At 44.7% G+C, this 20,845-nt stretch overlaps 1 protein-coding gene across 4 annotated transcripts; it reads right to left on the reverse strand.

Annotated features, from left to right (window-relative positions):
* Positions 1-1,066: 1,066 nt before the first annotated feature.
* OtopLa (proton channel otopetrin-like a) lies at positions 1,067-19,597 on the reverse strand. 4 transcript variants are annotated; one of them, XM_089588518.1, is made up of 8 exons: positions 19,517-19,597; positions 16,916-17,325; positions 10,939-11,272; positions 9,762-9,885; positions 9,500-9,660; positions 9,092-9,248; positions 7,389-8,447; positions 1,067-5,746 (listed from the first exon to the last, which is right to left on the reverse strand). In XM_089588518.1, exons 2-8 carry the CDS (start codon positions 17,131-17,133, stop codon positions 5,052-5,054), a joined length of 2,748 nt encoding a protein of 915 aa, XP_089444644.1. In that variant the 5' UTR covers positions 17,134-17,325; positions 19,517-19,597; the 3' UTR covers positions 1,067-5,051. The 4 variants fall into 4 exon arrangements, with proteins under 4 accessions (XP_089444644.1, XP_089444645.1, XP_089444643.1 ...); XM_089588519.1 differs by lacking the exon at positions 19,517-19,597 and adding an exon at positions 19,404-19,498; XM_089588517.1 differs by lacking the exon at positions 19,517-19,597 and having other exon boundaries at positions 16,916-17,579.
* Positions 19,598-20,845: the final 1,248 nt, after the last annotated feature.

Consider the following 20,845-nt stretch of genomic DNA (forward strand, 5'->3'; position numbering starts at 1 on the left):
TTATTACTATTATTTTTCACCTAAACAATAGATAACAGACAACATTTAATAAAAATTTATTGATATAATTCAGTATTTGGTGTACTAAGTAGTAACATCACTGTCGAAATAAAAGAAAGGCGTGCCTTCTAAGGTTGGACGTAATTTTTTTCAGAGGACGTACCAAGTAAGTAGATTTTGTGATAGAGAAGGCCTTGCCAACTGGTTTAGAAACGCGTGCGTCTAAAACTCCCAAATACGCACGTTTTTTTCTCCAAGCGACACACATCCTTTCACTATGGAGTATATTTAACATGGTAAAGTCACGGAGACTTTACACGTGGAGGTGACTTACGACATTACATTTTCGCGATCGATGAAATTTGTTATACATACCTACGTGAGTTGACGATTTCAATTTGCCGTTAGTCAGGTATAATTTCAAACAATAATTTGGGCCGAATTTTAACAAGTAATGCATGTATACGAATCCTTATGGAGGGAAGTACTATATTTTTAGTACGGCTAAATATATTATTACTTATATGTTATGTAAATATTTTTGTAGTATATTATTTTGTAGAAGTACGTGTAAGGAATTTTACATCGATTTCTTTGTTCAAAAAATTGGGTAAGTGTACAATACAATATTATGTTGAATAGGAAACAGTTTGTACATCGGTAAGGAGAAATCAAGAAGACAATAAATGCATTTTTTTTACATCTAGATAACTTTTATTAACCAATTTCATTGTTATCGTTACAAATTACGCTGATGAGAGACATTGCGCATGCCATTTCAAACAGATACAATGAAATGTGATAACGTCACTATTTTTTTTTTTTTTTTGTTTTTTTAATTTTTATTACAGTCAATGAATTGGCGAATGAATGAATTTAAGTGTGCAATGATAATGCAGCGGGAGGTTTTCTTTTTATTTTTTCTTAAATATTTTCCATTAATTCATGCTTACGTTTTGTTTTTGATTGCTCGTGTGGCATTATGCATTTTTGTATATGATGATTCCAATTGATTTTTTTTTTTTTTTTTTTTTTTTTTTCATAAACATTTTTCATTTTTTTTTTTTTTTTTTTTTTTTTTTTTCGTTTTTTTTCTCATACCACTACTCGACTGTTTAATAACTTGATTAACCGACAACACGTACTTGGTATTCCGCAATGTTTTTTTGTTTTATTCTTTTCCTTTACATTTAATGTTCGATCGTGTCACTTGTATAGTCGTAGTGTAAGAGTCACTTGTGCGTGTGTGTACAAACTTGAATAATTATAGTCGAAGACATCAAAAACATTCTACGTAATGTTTAAATAACGAGACCGTGGATTTGCCTATCGACGTCTTTTTTTTTAACGTTTCGGAATTTATGTTGAATCACCACTATAGTCACATCAGTCGTGCAATTGTAATTTTTTTTATAAAGAAGTGCAGCGCTAAATGACGTTAACTCCGAGCTCAAGATGTTTACGATTTTCGAGAGTACGTGTGTGGCGTTGTCTCTGTTTTTTTTCCGCTAACAACTGAAATTACGAAAGGTCATCCCTTTACTTAATTTTTTTTTTTTTTTTTTTTCACTTATTTTGTTATCTTATTTACTCACTAAAATTCGTAAAATTAATACATACACGAGCTCCTCGTGACTTCCGTATTGTTATTTTATTTTTTTCTCTAAACTATACAGGGAATTTTATCCTCGAAAAAACATGTTTAAAAAATAGATATAGTTACTTCGCGTCTTTGACCGTAAAAAATGAATCGAATTTTCTTGTCCCTTGTTTTTTTGATTACACTTTCAATCACTTGATCGAGGGTCATCGGAGTCATACGATAACACCCTCAAAATTTTTATTTTCTTTTTTGTTTCCATTTTCACACAAATCCACGGCCTTACAATCGTTTAGGCTTACAGCTACTATTATTTTCATTAAGATATCGGTGTACTTATACAAGAATGCTTTAATTTCACGTGTCCCTCCTCAAGCTTTCCCGACTCTCGTTTCCCTTCTCTCTGCTATTACTATTGTATTATTACTATTATTATTTCTCGTACTCTCTTCATCCAATCTCACATCGATATTTATTATCTCTATTTTATTTCAAAAATTTTCCTCGCTTAATAATCATTGCTATTGCAAATATTCAAAAAATCGTTTCAATCCTTCAAACACATACTTTCGCAAACCAACCGCGATTAAAGTCAACCCTTATCAGCTGTCCCTGTCCTTTCGTTCTATAACCGAGTCAAAACGATCCCGCGATCCAATGGATTATACAAAAAAAGTCTGACCAGTTTCAGATCGAACTACACCTGCAACCCAGTACAATGATTCATGGTTTTCAGAGATAATTTATTTTTTATTTATCGTGTACCTGGGACCAACTCGTCGATCTTTGTTTTTAATCATCTTTTCAATTTTTTAAATTGTTTTTTTGTTTTTTTTTTTTTCTTATTATTTTGGTCCTGTGTGGCAGTGCCATGTTCAGTTACTTGATAACGAACAATTGTGTGATTTGGCTTCTTATTTTTTTTTTTATCATTTGTTTATTGATTTTTAATCAGTGTTACATATTTTCACAAAACTTACAATTACTTACACTCTCGTGAAATATTTATACCGAAATATCGATAAAACTTATTATTCGCCAAAAGCTAAACAAATCTCTCGACTATTGCCTCGTCTGTTTCACAACTCGGCCATTCGTTTGCTTCAACGCTTAGCCATGTCTCTAAGGGCTTCTCCTCTTATCGTTAAATTTATCATAATTGTAATGAAAATCGTAATGATCGATGGCGATAATATTTAATGATTGTTGAATATATACTGGATGATGAAAAGTACACAACTTAAGTCTTTTACAACGATAGAAGGAGTTAATAGAAAAACGAACGATATTGATTACAAAGTAAATGCATCGTAAGTCACGCAAACGTATACTCGTATATTTAACTCGTACAACTCACTGATATTTACATCATATTTATATACTTGGACGCACGCATATTTTGTTACATTCACGCGCACACAATAAGTCGATACAATTACGCCTCCACGTTATATTAATCATAATATTTATATTTATATTTATATATATATATAATATCTTTGTATATCGTAATTTTTGTTTTTTTTTATCCTTACCATTGCATTGTCGCTTCGGTTACTTGAATCTTGTATGTATAAGTCATATTATATATCTATAATGTTCGTATGATTATTTTTCTTATTTTTCGTCATCGTGGTGTTTTCTTGTTTCATTCCGTACACTTCCTCGCGATTTTCATCAATCTTATACGCCCGACAAAACTCATTCGTTTCAATCTCGTCACGTTTATATTTATAATATATATTTTTATATTCATATTTACTCTTATGTTGTTTATTTTATATACGTTTTAATGTGTACCTAATCGTTTGCTTGTCATTTCATTTTCATTTAAATTTAAACGTACGTAGACTTGGAAAGCTATATAAGTAGGATGGCGCTTACGAGGATGATCAAAGAGAGTTTAGATTTAATATTCATTATAGCTATTATTATACTAATCCTCAATATTTCTCCTGTTTCTCTTTCCAAGGGAAAAATTAGAGAAACTCGGCTTCTACTCTTGCGGCGGAGGAGGGGGGGTATGGTTTTTATTATTGTTATTACATTCTTTTCTAAAACACGTTGAATTATATCGCAAGTTTATTATTACTTTTTTTTTTTTTTTTCTTAATATCACCGGCATAATAGCGACGTTAATAATAATAATAATACACACATTGCGGTATCGACTCTGTTAATGCATCATGAATGTATGAGCGGCCGAAAAAAAATTCGGACCCTAGACCACTAATCAATAGCGACATAATTATCTTTTCGCGATGAATGGATGAATTCTTTTGTTTATCTTCTAAAACATCTTTGTTATCCACTACGGCCTCTACGCTTTTAATTTACTTGGTTAAAATCGCGTGTCTTCCACATGACGCGCTAAAATTGCGTGCACAATATCTACGAGTTGGCTAATTCATTGGTTACTTTTACTTGTTCATCGAGTTCGAATGTCTCCTACCTATGCCTCATTAACTCTCAGCAAGTTGGGTTTCTTTTCTTTTTTTTGCCATCAATTTAGTAATGCTGTTTTCTCCGACATCTTCGTTGCTTGTAAAGTCGATAAGAAATTTTGCCCACAAATTATTCAAAGTTAAGGTTCAGACCACTGCATTGATTCAAAAAATGAGCTGCTCATCGGGGTAAGAATAATTTTTGTACTCTTATCGCGTTTCATTGATATCTTTGCACTGATCGAACGGAATTTGAACACAGACTGGGGGGTAAAAAATAAAAAATCATAACACACGTCCCGTGTGAATCGGTAAACATCGAATCTCGTTTAACTTTAACGCAAGTCGATCGGCGACAAAATCGTCAGTTAAAATTCGTCTTTTCCTCTCAGCCTCTTTGCTATGATGATCTCCGACAACGTCCCGAACGCCCGGGCCCACCTACACGCGACTGCAGCACAACTTTCGAAAAGAAATCGCCGTCAAGATTCGAATAATCGTTTCGTCGGTCTAGACTAAAAAAGCCCGTCTGCTCGCGCGCTCGCCCCCTTTGTTTTTTTTCGTTTCAGACTTTTTGCGGGACGCGCGAACGGCCGGCCAAGGTATAAAAGTAGAAAACGCGACGTTGGAATCGTCGAAAAGCCCAAACTAAACGTCTAAACATACGTCCTAATAATTATCACGATGCGGTTTTGGCTCCCGATTTCGGGGTGTATATCGAATCCATGTATGGTTTTGATCGCAACTTTGTGGAGATGATCCGTCGACGAAGTCAAACGAAAAGTAAACCCAAAAGAGGAGTACAGGTGTAATCAGCCCATCGACAACTAAGAGGCGTGCATCGTGCAGTCCGCGAGGGTGAGTTAGCGTCGTTCGTTGTCGTCGCAAAATTGCACAAAAAAAAATACATCGTAATGATAACCCGTCGTTTTTTTGCTTCCAGCGAGAGATGAGCCGGCGCGTCAACGAGCGAGCGCAAACGCGAGGGCAGTCGGGGTGGGATGGGCTTACTCGAGACGGGCCTTGTAGCTGGTCTTCCAGATCTCGGCGAGCGTGACCGCGCTGTGGAACCTGTGGAAGATGCACAGGGGTATCGTGAACCTTTGCACGAGGGCCCAGGGCAGGTAGCCGTAGAAGTCGATCTGCACGGGATTCGCCGCGACCTTTTGCGCCTCGAAGGTGTAGATGACCCACATGGTGACGTTGCAGATGAGAAGGAAGGTGACTATCTGCCGGCCGGGTTTGCTGCGATCGTGCTCGGGCAGGTGGACACGCCGGCGCGATACGTCCGAGATGAAGAGCAATTGGAGGACGACCTGGACCACGGCTACGGCGTTGGTCACCATGACAAGGAGGTTCGGCTCGTGGGTGAAGGCAGCTAGGGAGCCGGCTATGATGCTGAAGACCGCGTAGATGAAGAGCCCGAAGGCCGAGACGCGCAGGAGTATGTCGTTGAGGTCGCTCTGCTCCTCGGCTTTGAACTTGAGGTTTTGGATGCGACAGAAGCCGACTATGATGGCGAATATCGAAAGGACCATGAGGGCGCAGTGCGACACGTCGGCGAGGTATATGGCGAGCAGTCCAAAGTCCGGGTGGTGGATCAGCACGAAGAACAGGATCAGGCAGATCAACGAGGCGACGAGGAGCAGGAGACCGATGAAGAGACCCTTGCTGGCGCCCACGCAATCCATGCGGCCGTTATCTGCGGGACGTGGGTACAGGGGGAAAAATCGTTATTATCTCGTCGGATCGTAATATTGGTAATTGACGTGTCGAGGTGCGCTAGATTTATCTTTCAATATGTCGTAATAATAATAATAATAACAATATCGATGCGAATATTATGTACATTATATACATGGTGAGAGGCTTTTACGTTTCCGACACCTCGGCAACTCGATCCGTCTCTCTGTATCTATTATCACCACCACGTCGGTTGGTTAAATAGTGACAAAACGTTGGTGAACAACTACCTATACTAATCGTTGGTGTAAATTTGTTGCACCAATTGTTTTTAAACCAAAGGCTTATGGTAAATCAGTGACAATGCTTTTATGCTTTAAAACAATTGGATTCAGAGTGCAAGAGAACGAACTAAACTAGTTTTTTTTTTTTACCTTAATATACAATAGTGTAGTGGTGGTAGTTTCGATACGAGAGAGTGGTATTGTATTTGCGGGGTGCCAGAGACGTAGTTACAACATAAATTATTATATATATATATATATATGTATACCGTAGCTGATTCTGCTGAGGGCATGCAATCCAGCCCTAGCGGAAATTGGTATTCAAGAAATTTCCAAGTTACCGAGACACAAGCATTTGTGTGAAGCATATTATGTATGATACTATATGTATGCATAAAGTATAAGCATGAAAAAAGAAAAAAAGCAAAGCAAAAAGCAAGCAAGCTGGCAGCTATGTGATCGCTGGACGGTAAGGTTAATAAAGTGTTTGCCTTTATAGCCGTACCTTTGCTCAAAGTGTATGTAACACCGGTCTCTTTTCCTACATCGAGCTCTTCTTGCTTAGTGACATTCCCTGATTCGTTATTTTCAGCGTTATTTTCAGCACTATTTTCAGCGTTATTTTCAGCCGACTCATCTAAAAAAGCAATGAGTAGAAGGAAAAGATACAAGAATGACAGGTAGAGATGATGATGATGATGATGATGATGATGTATGTGAGAATAATAAATGAACAAATTTCGCCTTTCTCTTTTTTTCTCCTACTGTTGTTTATTTTTTTAATAATTTTTTTTTGCGATTGATCGATCGATCGATCGATTGATGATGTAATTAGAAATAATAAAACAAAATAAAAGAAATGGCTTTTCTTCACGTGAAATGAAACAATGAACAAACAGATACGTATACAAGTAAATACTACATGAGCTTCAAGCGCATGATTTGCAATTGTATAGCTGATATGGCAGAAACTGATCTGCTGGAATAAGAATAGAAAAGAAAAACAAAAAAAACAAAAAAAAAAAACGGACACTCGATCAGTAAGCTCCAAAAATCTCGGAATACCAATTTCCTAACTAAGGATTATGTACATTGTCCAAAAAAATACAAAGTCCGTCTGTTAACTTATCCATTATATACTTATCGTCCTTACATTTGTATCAACTACACGAGGCGAAAACAAAAAAAAATAAGGTCCAAACGATAACTCTCTACAACTCGTGTGAATAAAACTCAACTTTTCTCAAAATGGTCACAAAAACAGCCAAATAAAAAAAAAAACAAAAAAAACAATACTGTTAACAGGGGGAGAATTGTTATATGAGTAACGTAAGTACATACTTAAGAGTATCAACGACGAGAAAGAGAAAAAATTACCTGCGTGAGCAAGAGCCACGGCGCGCCTGGAGAGCATGGCCTCGAGTTTGCGCTCGAGGTCGGCCTCGATCTGGTGGGGCGAGCGCGGGTGCCGGCCAATGTGCTTCCACATGACGTAGATGACCGCAGCCCCGATCAAACTGTACTCGATGATGAAGGGGAACAGGTACGGCGCCGCGTCCTTGACAATGGTGCCCATGATGTTGACCCGACCGCAGGTGTTGTTGCCGCCCGGCATGAGCCCGATGGGCCCGGTCTCGGTGAATGTCAGCGCCTCGGCGTAAACGTTGAAACTCGGATTCCACAGGGAACCGATGACCGAAGCGCCGGTGGCGCTCCCCGTGAGATTCGCCGCCGTCGAGTTGAGGACCGAGTCGACGAAGCGCGGGATGTTGTTCCTGCTGCTGCTGTCGCTGTCCGACTGGAGATCAAAGTCGCTGAATATGTCGGCTGCGTAGGTGGCGGTGGAGTGCAAGAGGGCCCCGGCGCTGCTGCTGCTGCTGCTGGTGGTGGCCGTCGTCGTCGAGCCTAGAGCCGAGTCGGGCGGCGAAGTCGTTAGCGAGTAGTGGTCCCTCTTGGGCAGGAGAGAGGTTAGGATGCCGGATAGGGTAGTCGCCGCGGTGGAGGTCGTGGTTGCGGCGGCGGTGGTCGTGGCGGGCGCCAGGGTGGAGGTGGCGGCCTCGGTGAGTAGGGTCGAGGAGTAGGCCTCGCTCGAGGACGGGGTCGTCCACTCGGTGCTCGGGAACGACGTAGACGAGTAGAGCGGGTTACCGCCGCCACTACTACTGCTACTACTACGTGGGTACAACAACGAGGACGGCGTGATCGTCGAGGTCGAGGTCGTCGTCTTTGTGCCCAGGGTCACGGCACGGGCCACCGGGCGCACCGTCGTGCGCATCATGCGGTTGAACGAGGAGGCGGTCGTCGCCACCGTCCGGGCGAACTTGTTCGGGTAGGGTGTGGGACTACCGCCCGGGTAGAGGCGCAGGTTCGCCATGTCGCGGGGACGCTCGCCCAGTATGACCCCAGCGTTTTGCAGCGTATGGCCCTTTATGCTTGCTGAAAGCGTCATTAAAGGTGCCGTTTGTCTTTTTAAACTCATTCTCATCATCACAGCTATAGGTATGTCATTTTATGTATGATTTTCATCAAAATTATAATGGACTTATTGATCTTGAAATATCAAACAAACGACATTTTAACAATATCGAGGCAAAATAAACGCACACAAACTAAAGAATAATCTTCTTATTTCCTTCTGTTCTTTCAGGTACATAATTAGGCTGTTCATAATTCGTTGTACGAGAAAAATGTGAGAGCAAATCAAACGAAATTCAAAGCAAAACGCTCACCGTAAAACATAATATGTGGGATGAAAAAAAAGATAGGGTGAGGAAGTCCCGGGAAGCAAATATTGAGTACGTGTGTGCTCGAGGATCATAATATATAACGTATGTGTAACAATCTCGCCCTCGACGTCCGATCGGGAAACATCTTCAAATATTGGAGCAGCGCCTTTACTTAGCGCCAGCTTGGATTCATCGATCGCGAAGAAATTCATCGCCCACGGTAAGAGGGTATACCTTTGCCCACACGCGCACACACGTACCGACTCGCAGCCGCCCTACTATAGATTTGCCGTGCATGCGGGAGATGAGGGAGAGATGGGATGAAAGAACGCTCGAAAGCCTGGATTGGCTTACCTAGTATGCCGGCTTCGGTGCGACCCTGGTTTCGGTGGTACTCGGTTATCTCTTTTATGCTCTCCAGTACGAGGGTACGGATCCAGACGCAGAGGTTCGTGGCCACCACGTGCATGAGGCCGAATCGGGCGACGACTTTGAATCGGTGGATGTTCAGCTGTGGGACGAAACAAAATACGTGTACAAAAAAACGTATACCTCGACACGAGGGCTCTTTGATGAAAAGGAATTGTTTAAATGGGAATGGGTTTCGTAGAGGAAGATGAGATTGAAGCCGACGGAATAAACTGTATATACCTGTAGTGTACGAAAACTCTTCTTTTAAGGTTGAGCCACGAAAAGTTTGTTGGGGAGGGTCGGAGGGGAAAAAAAAAGCTTGGAAAGCACTTTGAGGCCGAGTGCACTTACCCTAGAATTCATGAAGATAAAGTACATTTGCATAAAAGTAAAGATCATCTGGAGAACGGGGTTGACGCCTTGGAGTATCTGATAGCAGGGCGACGTGGGTGGGACTTCAAAGAAGACCCCGAATTCCAGTCCGTTGTACACCATCGTGCCGAGACCAAAGCCTTGGGAACAAAGAGAACACAAAACCGTCAAATCTGTATCGTTTGTCAGGAAGAGAGAGGCTGTACCATAGAGAGAAAAAAAAAAATAATAAAGTTCATACCGATGGCGCCGATTCGCAGGAAGAAGCTTCCGTGGCTCGAGTCGTTCAGGGAGGTCTTGCGCCTCCTGAGGGCACGGGTGGCCACTCCGGCCTCCACGTCCGTGGCATCCTGGAATAAACGTTCCTGCGTGGGTACGATTATAGTGGGTGAACTTGTGAGAATGATGATTATGATGATGGTGCATACACCAGCAAAGGGTTTATTTAAACAAGTAGTTTTTGTAAGCAGCAAGTGTGGGTGTGAATACTTTAAACGAGTGGGTGCCGTCTGTTTAACTCTTATACTTGCGAGTCTAGCGCGGGACTCGGAGGATGTTTTGGGAATTATAATAGGCGCTTCGGTAAACGCGAGTTTCTGCGCTGTTGTGGATCTATTTTCGTTTTATTACCGGTGTAAAAGCTTTTTTCTTTTTTTTCGATCAAAGCAGCTGTACTTGTTGCACGAAAAAGCAGAAAAATATGAGGTATTAACAAATTTGTTTTTTTTTTCTTAGTAGAAATTTAATCCTTAATATTTCATCCAAGTTTTTTTTGTCGTCCTTACAGGTACTAATCGATGTAAGTAAATGGTAACAATGAGTTAAGAAAAAAAAACCTTGGCGCAAAACAACGTCGCCCAAGAGAGTGTAATAGCTCCGAGCTTTGAGGTTTAGTAAGTGCGCCAAAGTACAGGCGGACAAAGAAAAAAAAAAAAAAAACGTCCCTATGGTTCTATTTAAGGAATCCTTTCCTCGCTTCCTCCCGCACATGGAACACATAGAGACCGCCCATTACGTCCCTTCCCCCGCCACCCCCCATGGGTTTCCATTGCGTCATTAAGGCTACGCGCGGGCTTTTATTTACACTTCCGTTATTCTCGCGATTTGTTTTCCCGGAAACCGCGAGTTGAGTAAACTCTTTTTGAGAAGCCGCGACGCGATTTATGGTTCGACGGATACTTTGTACGTGATTTATGAGCTCCGCACTCTTACCGCGGTACTCGTATCAAAATCCTTTTTTTTGTTTCTTTTTTTACAAAAAAAAAAAAAAAAAAAAAAAAAAAATGTACAATACACTCATGCCTCCATACAATGAGTTTTAATTATAAAACCCCCCTCTGAAGTCCACAGACGCGACAAACGGAGCCTACCCTGAAAAACCTCGAACGAGGGAAAAAAAAAGCAGCACGAGCGCATACCTGAAACTCCTTCTTGCTCTTCTCCTCCTTCTTGTCCTTCTTGTCCTTTTTGTCCTTCTTCTTGCTCTTGTCCTTAGGTTCCTTGGGTTGCTTGGGGGGTTTCGGCTGGGGCGGTGGCACGTCCGCGCCCCGCGAGCAACACGCGCTCTCCTGCAGCAGGAAACAGAAGACGTAGAGGAGGAAGAGTATGCTCACTCCGTACAGGTAGGTGAAGAAACCCTCGTAGTAGTACAGGGGCAGCCTGTACGTTACCGCCTCGCTTATCACGTACGCCACGCACACCACCACCAGGAGCTTCGCGTATATGAAGCTCATTATTATGAACAGGGACGTTCTGGAAATAAAAAAAAAAAGGAGATTTTTTATTTGTTTCAAGCTCGACCCATTTGGTGTGCTTTCTCGATTAAATTATTTAACGAGGGACACCTGACACCAGTGCCCCCACAATACACATTTGTTTAAGGGAGTTACATTGTTGGCTTGCACATCTGTCGAGTGAGCTTTAAAAGCTCGATTACCCAATTACCCTTCTCTAATCAAGCGGAGCTGTCGCACCTCAAGCCCCCTGTATACAGCTTACCGTCTGCTCTGCACGCCCCTCGCCCGACTGCCCTGTCTGCCGAGGAGAGTCAACGCGGTGCTGCCCGTAACCCGGTGATTACCAGCTCTGCTCCTGCCCTCGTTCTCGACAAAGGGCGCTATGACCTCGGCCTCGACGCTACTCGCCATTTCCACGCCACGGCACTTGCGTCGACCCCGTGGCGAGTCACGGCGACGCTCACGCATCGGGGCGAGCCCGGTGTCGCGCGATCATCCTCGAGCCGAGCACTGAACAGCTACACTGGGGCTTTCGCGCGTGCGAGGGAGCAACTCCTCGGTTTTTTCTTTTTTTTTTCGGGGCTATTTTTGTCTCCCGCCTTGCGCGTGCTCATGTATATATAGTAACGCCGGCTGTTGTGATTGGGACTGAACACAGCCTTCCTTCTCTCGCGGCGCTCGTTTCACTGTATATGGTCTAGGTTCCTCCGTGCGGGTCCGAGAGGAGGGCTCGCTGGATAATAATAAACAGGACCAAGCTGCGCGAGCTCATCGTTTGTTTGGAGGACACGTGCCGTAAACGATTACTCTCATCACGATTTTTCCTTTTTTTTTTGGTGTGCTTGAAAAATCGAGATGAGAGTAATCGCACTCCCGATGAGCTTAAGAATATCCCGTCGAGTTGTGAATGGGCGTGGCTGATCCCCGAATAAGGGAAGGCAAGTTATATTCCATGGCAAGACTCTTAAATGATACAGCTGAGACGTTATTACAGAAGGAGCTTTTTTTTTTTTTTTCAATACACGTTGGAACAATCAACGTTTGCTCCTGTCGGAAACTCGCTCGCAAAAGCGCGCTGACACACTTTTTACGGCTCCGTGCAACAGGACATCGGGTTTACCGCTTACAATAAAAAAAAAAGGTATTGTACTTCTCGAATAAATACAACGAGAGGGAAAAAAAGCACCTATATTTCCATCCTGAAATTGAAAAAGTGAGCGAAGGAGGGAGGAGCTGCTGCTCTACTTTCGCTGGCTAAAACAAGTGAAAATAATTAACTCAAAGAAAGGGGCCCTCTCTTAAATGCTCCTCGTTAAAATTGTTTCTCCGTTACGAGGTTGAGCGGGGCGGGGGGGGAAGGAGACTTCCCGACCTAATCCTAAAAGCTCCAAAATCTTCGGGGGTCCTCGCGAAGGAAAAACAATAAAAAAAAAGATCCGAGAGCCGGAAAAGAGATGAGAGCCGAGCGAGTTAAGCTCCGCTTAATAGCACCCAATTAGCGCATCCCCGTGATATTCGCCGTCACGACGACGGTAGTTGCGACGGGGTCAGGAACTTTCGAATGGCGCATAAATGCATAATGGAGAGCGTCCCCCCCTTTGCTGGTACACGTAGGTGCCTATAAAGCGCTTTTTTTTTTCACCGTAACCACCTGCAGTACATGCACCGAGTCGCGCGTTTTTCTCGCGAGCGTGACAAGTATAACACTGCAGGTCTCGTGCGCTCGTGAGTGCCTCTCTGCCGATGGTCGATATCTCTCAAAGTGCCTCTTTCTCTTCCAACGTGTCTCGTATACGGCTCCTCCGGACTATATACATTTGCGGGGAACGGAAGCGAAAAATCCCGTTTTTTGGAGATCTGTGGTACAAGATGGATTTCTCGCTCCACGTGTGGCGTTGCGCAAGCTTTGGTGTCCGTATCGTCGAAGCGGATCGATTACACACCTCGGTCTACCGTATTATATGTGCGGAGCTTGTAAAGTGCGACTTGGTATAACGAAAAAAAGTCGAGTCTCGGTTTCACTCGGCCAATCCAACGCCAATTATGTAATTTGTAATAACAAATTTTTGTTTCAACTGCACGCGCGACCGATCGACTCCTGGGCACCTGAGTGTGATATGCATACGCCTATAAAATATAACGCCATTTTGGATTTAGGATATAAAGTGAGGGCCACCGATCGAACGAGATCGAATGATAAAATTTATACGCCTACTTTAGGGAAATTGTTAGTGTTTGTGGTGGTAATTATTTAATATAGTACTTCCGTGATTCCAGGTAGGAAGAGACAAAACTACCGAGTTTCTTTTTTTAAATTAACGTACAAAAGTGGGTACACGCTCGCGTGTTTATCTGTTTGAAAATCATACGTGTCGGAGTACTCGTTTGTCCGTCGATAATTGAGCGAGACTCCCTTATTTGTCGATTCAATTAGGGGATTGTTGGTCTCACGCCTGTCGCGTGCAGCTGTTTTTTCCAGAAATGGTTATTTGGTTTTCCTGAAAAGTGAAATGAAAAAACAAAGGGTTGCCAATCTCGTTAGGTTTTATAAGGGGTTGTAACTTTATTCTTAAAATTGTTACCGCCATGAATATTTACGAGGTTAAAAGTAAGTAGGTACTATAGCTTTTTTGAGAAAAATTAATTTTTCGTGTCGTCGAGAGGGAATATTTAATTAAACGTAGAAAGCCTAATCGTGGATCTCTATTTTAAGATGTTTGGGAGAGAATCGGCTCACAACCCACACATCACAATGCAATGTACACTGTATTCACGATGACTAGTCGTTACCCCAAAAGTGTTCATACTACTGCATTGTAAATCAAAGTGAGTTGTTTGAACTTCCACTCGTTTTGCATGTACCACGCAGCAATTTTTATAAATATTTGACAAATCGATGATATAACCGATACATGGCGAACGATTTAAAATTATGGCAAAATAAAAAAAAAACGAATGCAAGAAGGGTGCAGAAAGTTCACCGCGACAGATACGTTTTGCGCTATTTACCGATTTTTTCGTATAGTGCAGATTAAAGTGAAACTAGGAGATTTTAGCTGATCATGGGTAATAGATTTAAATAACACACTTCGGTCAACAAATTATGAGTTAACTTGTTCCGTATGATATTCCGTCGCGTTTTCACGTATACACTATACATTTAAAAGCACCCTCCTCTCGCAACATCACTCCCACGTGGCACGTACCACCCTAAAGGCACAAAATTACAAAACCTTTGATAAATATATCTTTAAAGTCCACTAGACGCGTCAGAGCGCGCGGGAAATACGAAAATCGCGAGGCGAGCACACCGTAGGAACTGCAGCTTTGGTGGCACGCGTCCGAACTCCATGTTGTGCCGGTCTCTCGAGTGGGAGAGATAGAAAGAGAGAGATCATTTGGCCCCGGAGTGCAGTGGCAGGTGGCATATCCGTTCACCAAGAGACACCACTATAGCTGCCATGCTGGGTGAATATATATATTTTATGTACATACGTACAGGAATGAGATACTATACTACTTGTGCACACTTGTGTTTACTGTATATAGGTACACGTAACTCGAGAGGCACACATATCATACACATACGCATCGGAGAGAGAGATCCCAATGGCGGTGCAGTTGAGTGCACGTATATATATTTATGCGTACACCCATGTACGGATGCATATGCGAACGGGAAACGCACGCCCGCGATCAATACGCGCTGCTACACTCTGCGCGCATCGCTCCAGCAAATGCACTCGCGAAACATATACCTATGTTTACGCGGGGGTGGAAGTATCAAGAGACCATAATTTTGACGTTCAGAGTATGACGAGTTTTTACTGTTTCAATGAGCGATGATTTAGAAGTGGAGATCGGCTGTGTAGGGCATCGTAAAATCGGGAGAAAAAGGGTCGATTAACTTTAACGTCAAGGGATGAATTTTCGCGTCAAATAAACCAATAAGTTTGACAAAGTGCTCGATAGGCAGACCGGAATCGCGAGAAATTTCTCTCTTCTCGAGTCCTCTTGGAACGTCCTACGCGCCACGACCATCTCAATTGAAGCAGAGCGAGTGCCGGCCTCGATTGCGCTATTTCATCTCTCTCTCTCTCTCGCCCGACGACCTCCATGCCCATGTATTACCTTTCCATCTGACGGGATAGGCCCTCCCCGTGGCGCGTCCCCGAGCTCGAGTTTTCAAGTGTATACACTCGCGGAGAAATTTTATTTCCACGCCGCACATACCTACACCTTATATACAAGTATACGTACCTCTATTGTCGCGCCTATAGCCACTACTTTGATTTGCTCTTGTTTCGCATTGTGCTCATTAGCACGTGTGCGCGCGTGCAACGGTTGTGTGTGTACGAAACAAGTGACGGGTACAATAGGGAGGCTGTGTCCTTGGCGACCCGCTGTCTCTACACACATATAGGTATGGCGCTCTAATTGGGTGTAGCGGTGTAGGTACGTATTATATCGAGGCGGAAAATTAATATCGCGTTTGTTACGCGATTGGCTATGGTTTTCCGTGACGATGATTGGCAAGGCGCTGTTGTTGCAGAACTAAATTTTTTTTTTTTTTTTTTCAGATAATGAGTATCGGAGGGAAGCTAATCAGCTCCGACAGTCAACAATTACAACTCCATACATCATACTCTCTACGGTGTAGATCAACAGCCTTGCACCTGCAGTTTGGTATTGTGTTTTTTATCTGGTTATGCGATGGGTGTGACAAACAACGCAACCAAACGCGCTCATGGATGCAGCGACCAATGAAATAATATACCAACGAGTGGAATTGCCCAATAGTTTATCGAAATCGTTTGTTGGTCACACTCGATCTCGGTACCCGCAAAATATCGCATGTAGCTCGTGTGTGCGTGGTATTAATGCACCGGCAACGATTGCGAAACACCGAGTAGCCGCCGGTGGTGCATATAATATTTTCCGACTAACGAGTCGAGGGCGTACCTGTACGTGTATGTGCTAGTGGTGCTCGTAATTCGAGAAAGAGCTTTATGTGCGCGTGCGGTAGAAAAAAAAAAAAAAAAAAAAAAAGATATATACTGCAGCGATGACGAGGTTAACGAAGCGCGCCTCGCTAATGCACGTATCTATAAAAGGGTCGTGTAGCTTTTCCTTCCACGACTCTCCCTTTTTTAACGAGCTCCCTCACCCTCCCCCCCCCTTTTGCTCTTTGCTTCGCGATTTCGCGCTCTGGATTTTTGTTGCTCGAAAATCGTTTTTTTTTTTTTTTTATGGTACCTTGGCTTTTAAGCTTTCCAGAGGTGGGGGATACGAGTGACCTCCTTACCGGGGGACTGGCGTTTCGAGCGGAGACGCGTTCCGGAAACAATCCATCCCTCGAGATGCAAACGCTTGTTTTTTCACCCGAAAGATCTCGCATGGCAGGCCAGAGTGAAAAACTCCGCCATGCCAAATCTGTCGTCGCTCGAACAATTTCTCATTCTCATCGAATCACACAAAAACATCCCTTGGACTTAATTTAACAATGTAAAATTAATGTCACTGCTTTCGATAAACTGTGTTTGGGACACACAGTTGATATTTTTGGCAAAAGTCATCCTCCGTCCATACGACGTCACTGACAGAAAAAAAAAAAAAAAAGACCCCTGATAAAAAAAAACCCCACCCGTCCTGATCTTACTTTTTGGCCGGAGTGGAGCGCACGTTCTTGAGTTCCATCTCCTTGTTGGCGGCGTTGTTCTTCTCCGCGTTGTCCTGTGCGTTGGGTGGCTCGGCCGAGCCGGCCTGAGGATTGAGGGGCCGCGTAACGGGCAGCGTGGCCGTGTTGTCCCCGGCCCCGGAGGCCTCGACCTCGACGGTGGCCACCTTGCAGTCGCCACCCCCGCCTGTGGCCTGCATCTCCTTCTCCTGCTCCTTCTTCTTCTTCCCCGTGGTGGCTCGGGTTGCCGGTCGCGAGCGAGGCGCTCTCGGGCGACTCACTCGCTATATACTCGATCTATCTCTCTCTCTCTCTGCTCCTTATTTTAGGCCCCTTGGGAGCTTGCAAGCTCGACGCTCGGATCGGTTCAATTTACAGCTGGATACGATATGCTGCGGAGGGGGGGGATAGATGGTTATTCAGATCAATTTACGAGCAAAGAAGGAAGGACCTTTGGTGGCTTCTTCGCTGGTAAATTGCCCCGCGAAGCGTCGACGAGAGGCAGGAGAAGCGATTCGACGATGGCAGAGTACCCGTGTACCGGTGCGTATATAGGGATCGACGAGGGGGAGGAGAGGAATTGGGTCGAGAGCGAGATGGGCCCAGCGTTACTATACGTGTGCGGGCAAACAGAGAGCAAGAGAGCTTTCGAGTGAAGCACGGGAGAGGAGGTGGGTTTGGGCGGGCGCCTGCGCCTCCGCCATTTTGGCGGACTCGGTCCTTTTCTCTTTGCTCATCGGTTGGACTCCTCCTCCTCCTCCTCCTTCTTTACGCAGGACACCGTGTTGTCGCTTATGTACACCTACACTTGGACAGCTTTAGGAAAGTTCGGGACGAAGGCAGAGGCAAACAGAGAGAAAAACTCTACTGACGAGAGGAGGGGGGTGGGTGGAATCGAGGACAGCATCAGGTGAATTTTTGACGAGGCTTCTTCCGGAGGGTTTGCCGAGAGCTCGAAAAGTTGATGGCCTTAACTCGGAGTTTTCTGGGAATAGGTCGACCGAGAGCTTTTTTCCGTCTGACCAAAATTGCCTCGACTACTGCGACAGCTTTTGTACGCGTAGGCAACGATGAGGGGAAAAAAAAAAAGTACTCGTACTTTGACGGCTTGGCAACAGAGGTAGGGAGGAAAAAAAAAAGAACCACGGAACAATGGGAAGAAAACAAAAAAATATAGCCTCGAGGGTGGCCGATCAATCGTGGGAGTCCGTGGAACCCGCCTCCTTAAATATCCAAACCCAAACAAGCCAGCTTAAAATATAGGGGCTGGTCTCCCGTGTATATAACTCGAAAAGTAGTCGTAGGTGCAAGAGGAGGTGGAGGAAAATCCACTCCTCGCCGAGAGAGTTGGGGGGATGAAAGACATTCGAATCGATGAGAGGAGGAGGGGGTGAGCAAGGGCCGACGTGGGAAAAGCGCTCGGCTGGTTCTTTCGGTGGTACGCGCCCAGCTCCCGCTGGCTCTGTTCAGCCTCCGTGCCCACCCCCTGCTCCAGCGCAACGAAGAGTCAGCCGTTAGCGCGCGCGCAACCCTCCGTGTGTACTCTCCGACTGTACCGTCTACATACGCGTAGGTGTATATCTATGCACGTCGGGTGCATTTCAGCACTTGTGTGTATACATATACATGCACGCTTGGGTTGCACTCGACCTGCCTGACTCGGTGTGTGGATGAATGTATGTGCGCGGGAGTGGAGCTTTTGTCGAGAGCAAGGCTTTCACAGATCGCCCCGAAAGTGATTAGACACGAGCCGAAAGACAGAAAATATGGATTTTCCCGCCAACTTATGACCCTATCGACAATTTTATTTGTTATGACCGTCAGTAAATGCGTGATAATTAAATTTAAAATCTTGCAAGTAGATGTTATTCGAGAGGGTGGGATAATGTAACAAAGAAAACGATCATCGGTAGGCGGTTGAAAAAGTATATACAGGTAACGCGCGTGTAGTAACTGTGTGCGAGTAAATGAAATTTAAATTAAACAAAAACCGAGGGGGTGAAATTTAGGATGAAAAATGGTAATGGCCGATGTGGAAGTATAGCGCAGCGCCTCCGTAGGTGCGCGTATATAAAAATCAGGGCGGGGGATCCATCCTTCCCTCCCACCCTCGGTCCTCTTGATGTACGAGAGCCGACGAATCAATCGGATCTGCCCATTCACGCGCGCTGTGTACGGACCATTTCTCGGCTATAGTCGGAAGGGAGAGGTTTTGGGTGGTGGTTCCTCCCGTAGCAGACGACACCGTGGGCGCGCTCTTTGTGGTATCGACCGAAGCGAGAACGCGGCACCAAACAATTCCGAGGTAATAAGTTTTTGCCAAATCCGCTCCAACTTGGCCACTATGTTTGTACACCACCGTCGCACTGTACACACCGACACCGAGAACAAAGCCCGAAAGAGGCGTTCCCTCGAAAGGTTAACCAAAATAAAACAAATTGCAGTATATAATACACTCTCTGGTATATACTTGTACAAATATTTCAATTCGCTTGGTTCTCCGAGACAATGACGAAACAAAGGGACCCTTTGCAAAGAAGATAGAGGCTCCTTTGTCACCGAGCCATCTATCCTTGAACTTGCCTTGGAGACGAAAAAAAAAAAAAAAAAAGAAGCCGAAACAGAAGAAAGCCCGCCCTTTGCGAGAGTGCCAGCAGCACTCGAAGGACGGCCGAGACTGACTGCGCCCTAGTAGTAGCAGCGAGATCGAGCGGGTCCACACACGGAGGAGGGAGTATACGCACAGGGAGGACGAGGGCGCATTACCAGGAGGGGGGGAAAAGGCCCCATCGTCTGTCTATCACCTCAGGGGGTAGGGGGAAGTTGTCTCTTCTCACAGAAGAAGAAGAAGAACTGCCGAGGTAAGCGAAACGAGGGTGCGTGTACGGGGGACACGAGAATAAAGGAGGAAAAGTATACGTGAGGAGGGCGACAAAGAAAGGGGGCTGTGCGCGGCTGGCGGAAGCTTCTCCTCTTACTCGCGAATCTCGGTGGGCGATACTTGTTTACGAGACAGGGACATTGATTTCGCGGTAATTAAAAAAAAAAAAAAAAAAAACAGAGATTTAGGATAAGATCGCGACACAGTTGCAGCAGAGTCGCACTTGCCGCCTACGGACTTTCGTCTCGCGCGGGCACTTGTTATATATTACGTATGTGGTATTACTGGTAGACGGTTTGGCCCCGGGGGCTTTAGAGTGCGGGGGCGAGCTGTCTGGGCGAGCGGGCCCGCAGCGACAGCAGCGTCGTCGACAGCATCCCGGAGACTGACTCGGCTGGCCCTGGTCCGGGAGGTCGGTCGGCTCCTCTTCTTCTCTTCCCCGGGCAGTGGAGCCTCCCTCCTCGCACAAGCGCACTCGCGGGTGGGTGGCTGCCACGGGTATCTCGCTCCCTCGGAGCTTCGTTGTTGCGGTAGGCGCCTCTGTCTCTCTCTTTCTCTTTATGCTCCTCCTCCCGGATGCTGCTGCGCGCACGGATGCTGGATCCGGATCGCGTGCGCATGGCTTGGACTTTTTTTTTGCTTTCTTTTCTTTTCGTTGGCGCGTATAGGGGGATGAGGGTATGCGTGTATGTGGCTTATACGCGCAGCTGCGTGGGGCCGAGGATGAATAGTGCGCGTCGTGGGGTGGGTTTGGCCTGTTATGCGTGCATCGACGGGTGACATCGTTCTTTTGGATTGTAAATGACACTGATGCTCGATGCCATGTATGTTTCACCTGTTCAGGGGTTGTTTTTTTTCCCGACGAAAAATGAGCTTTTTTTAAAAAATACAGTTTAGAAAATTCAGGGGGTAAGGGGGTTGCCCAAATGGTGGGCGTATATACGTGCATGGGCTGTAAATTATTCCATAGACACTCGGGTCGTTGGGACGAGATTGCGTGTCTTACCAGCCACGGCATGTACTACTGACTT

This window comes from Copidosoma floridanum, unplaced genomic scaffold, assembly GCF_036245765.1.
Source record: "Copidosoma floridanum isolate Cflo_tuat_1 unplaced genomic scaffold, Cflo_Japanese_pri ptg000007l, whole genome shotgun sequence".
NCBI classification, from domain to species: domain Eukaryota; kingdom Metazoa; phylum Arthropoda; class Insecta; order Hymenoptera; family Encyrtidae; genus Copidosoma; species Copidosoma floridanum.

Excerpts from the sequence above, each read along its gene's own strand:
- OtopLa (XM_089588520.1), bottom strand. The coding sequence starts at position 17,133 with ATGCAGGCCACAGGCGGGGGTGGCGACTGCAAGGTGGCCACCGTCGAG. Across the intron at positions 8,448-9,091 it reads CACCGAAGCCGGCATACTAG|CAAGCATAAAGGGCCATACG; the intron begins GTAAGCCAATCC and ends TGACGCTTTCAG. Across the intron at positions 5,747-7,388 it reads CGTGGCTCTTGCTCACGCAG|ATAACGGCCGCATGGATTGC; the intron begins GTAATTTTTTCT and ends CACGTCCCGCAG.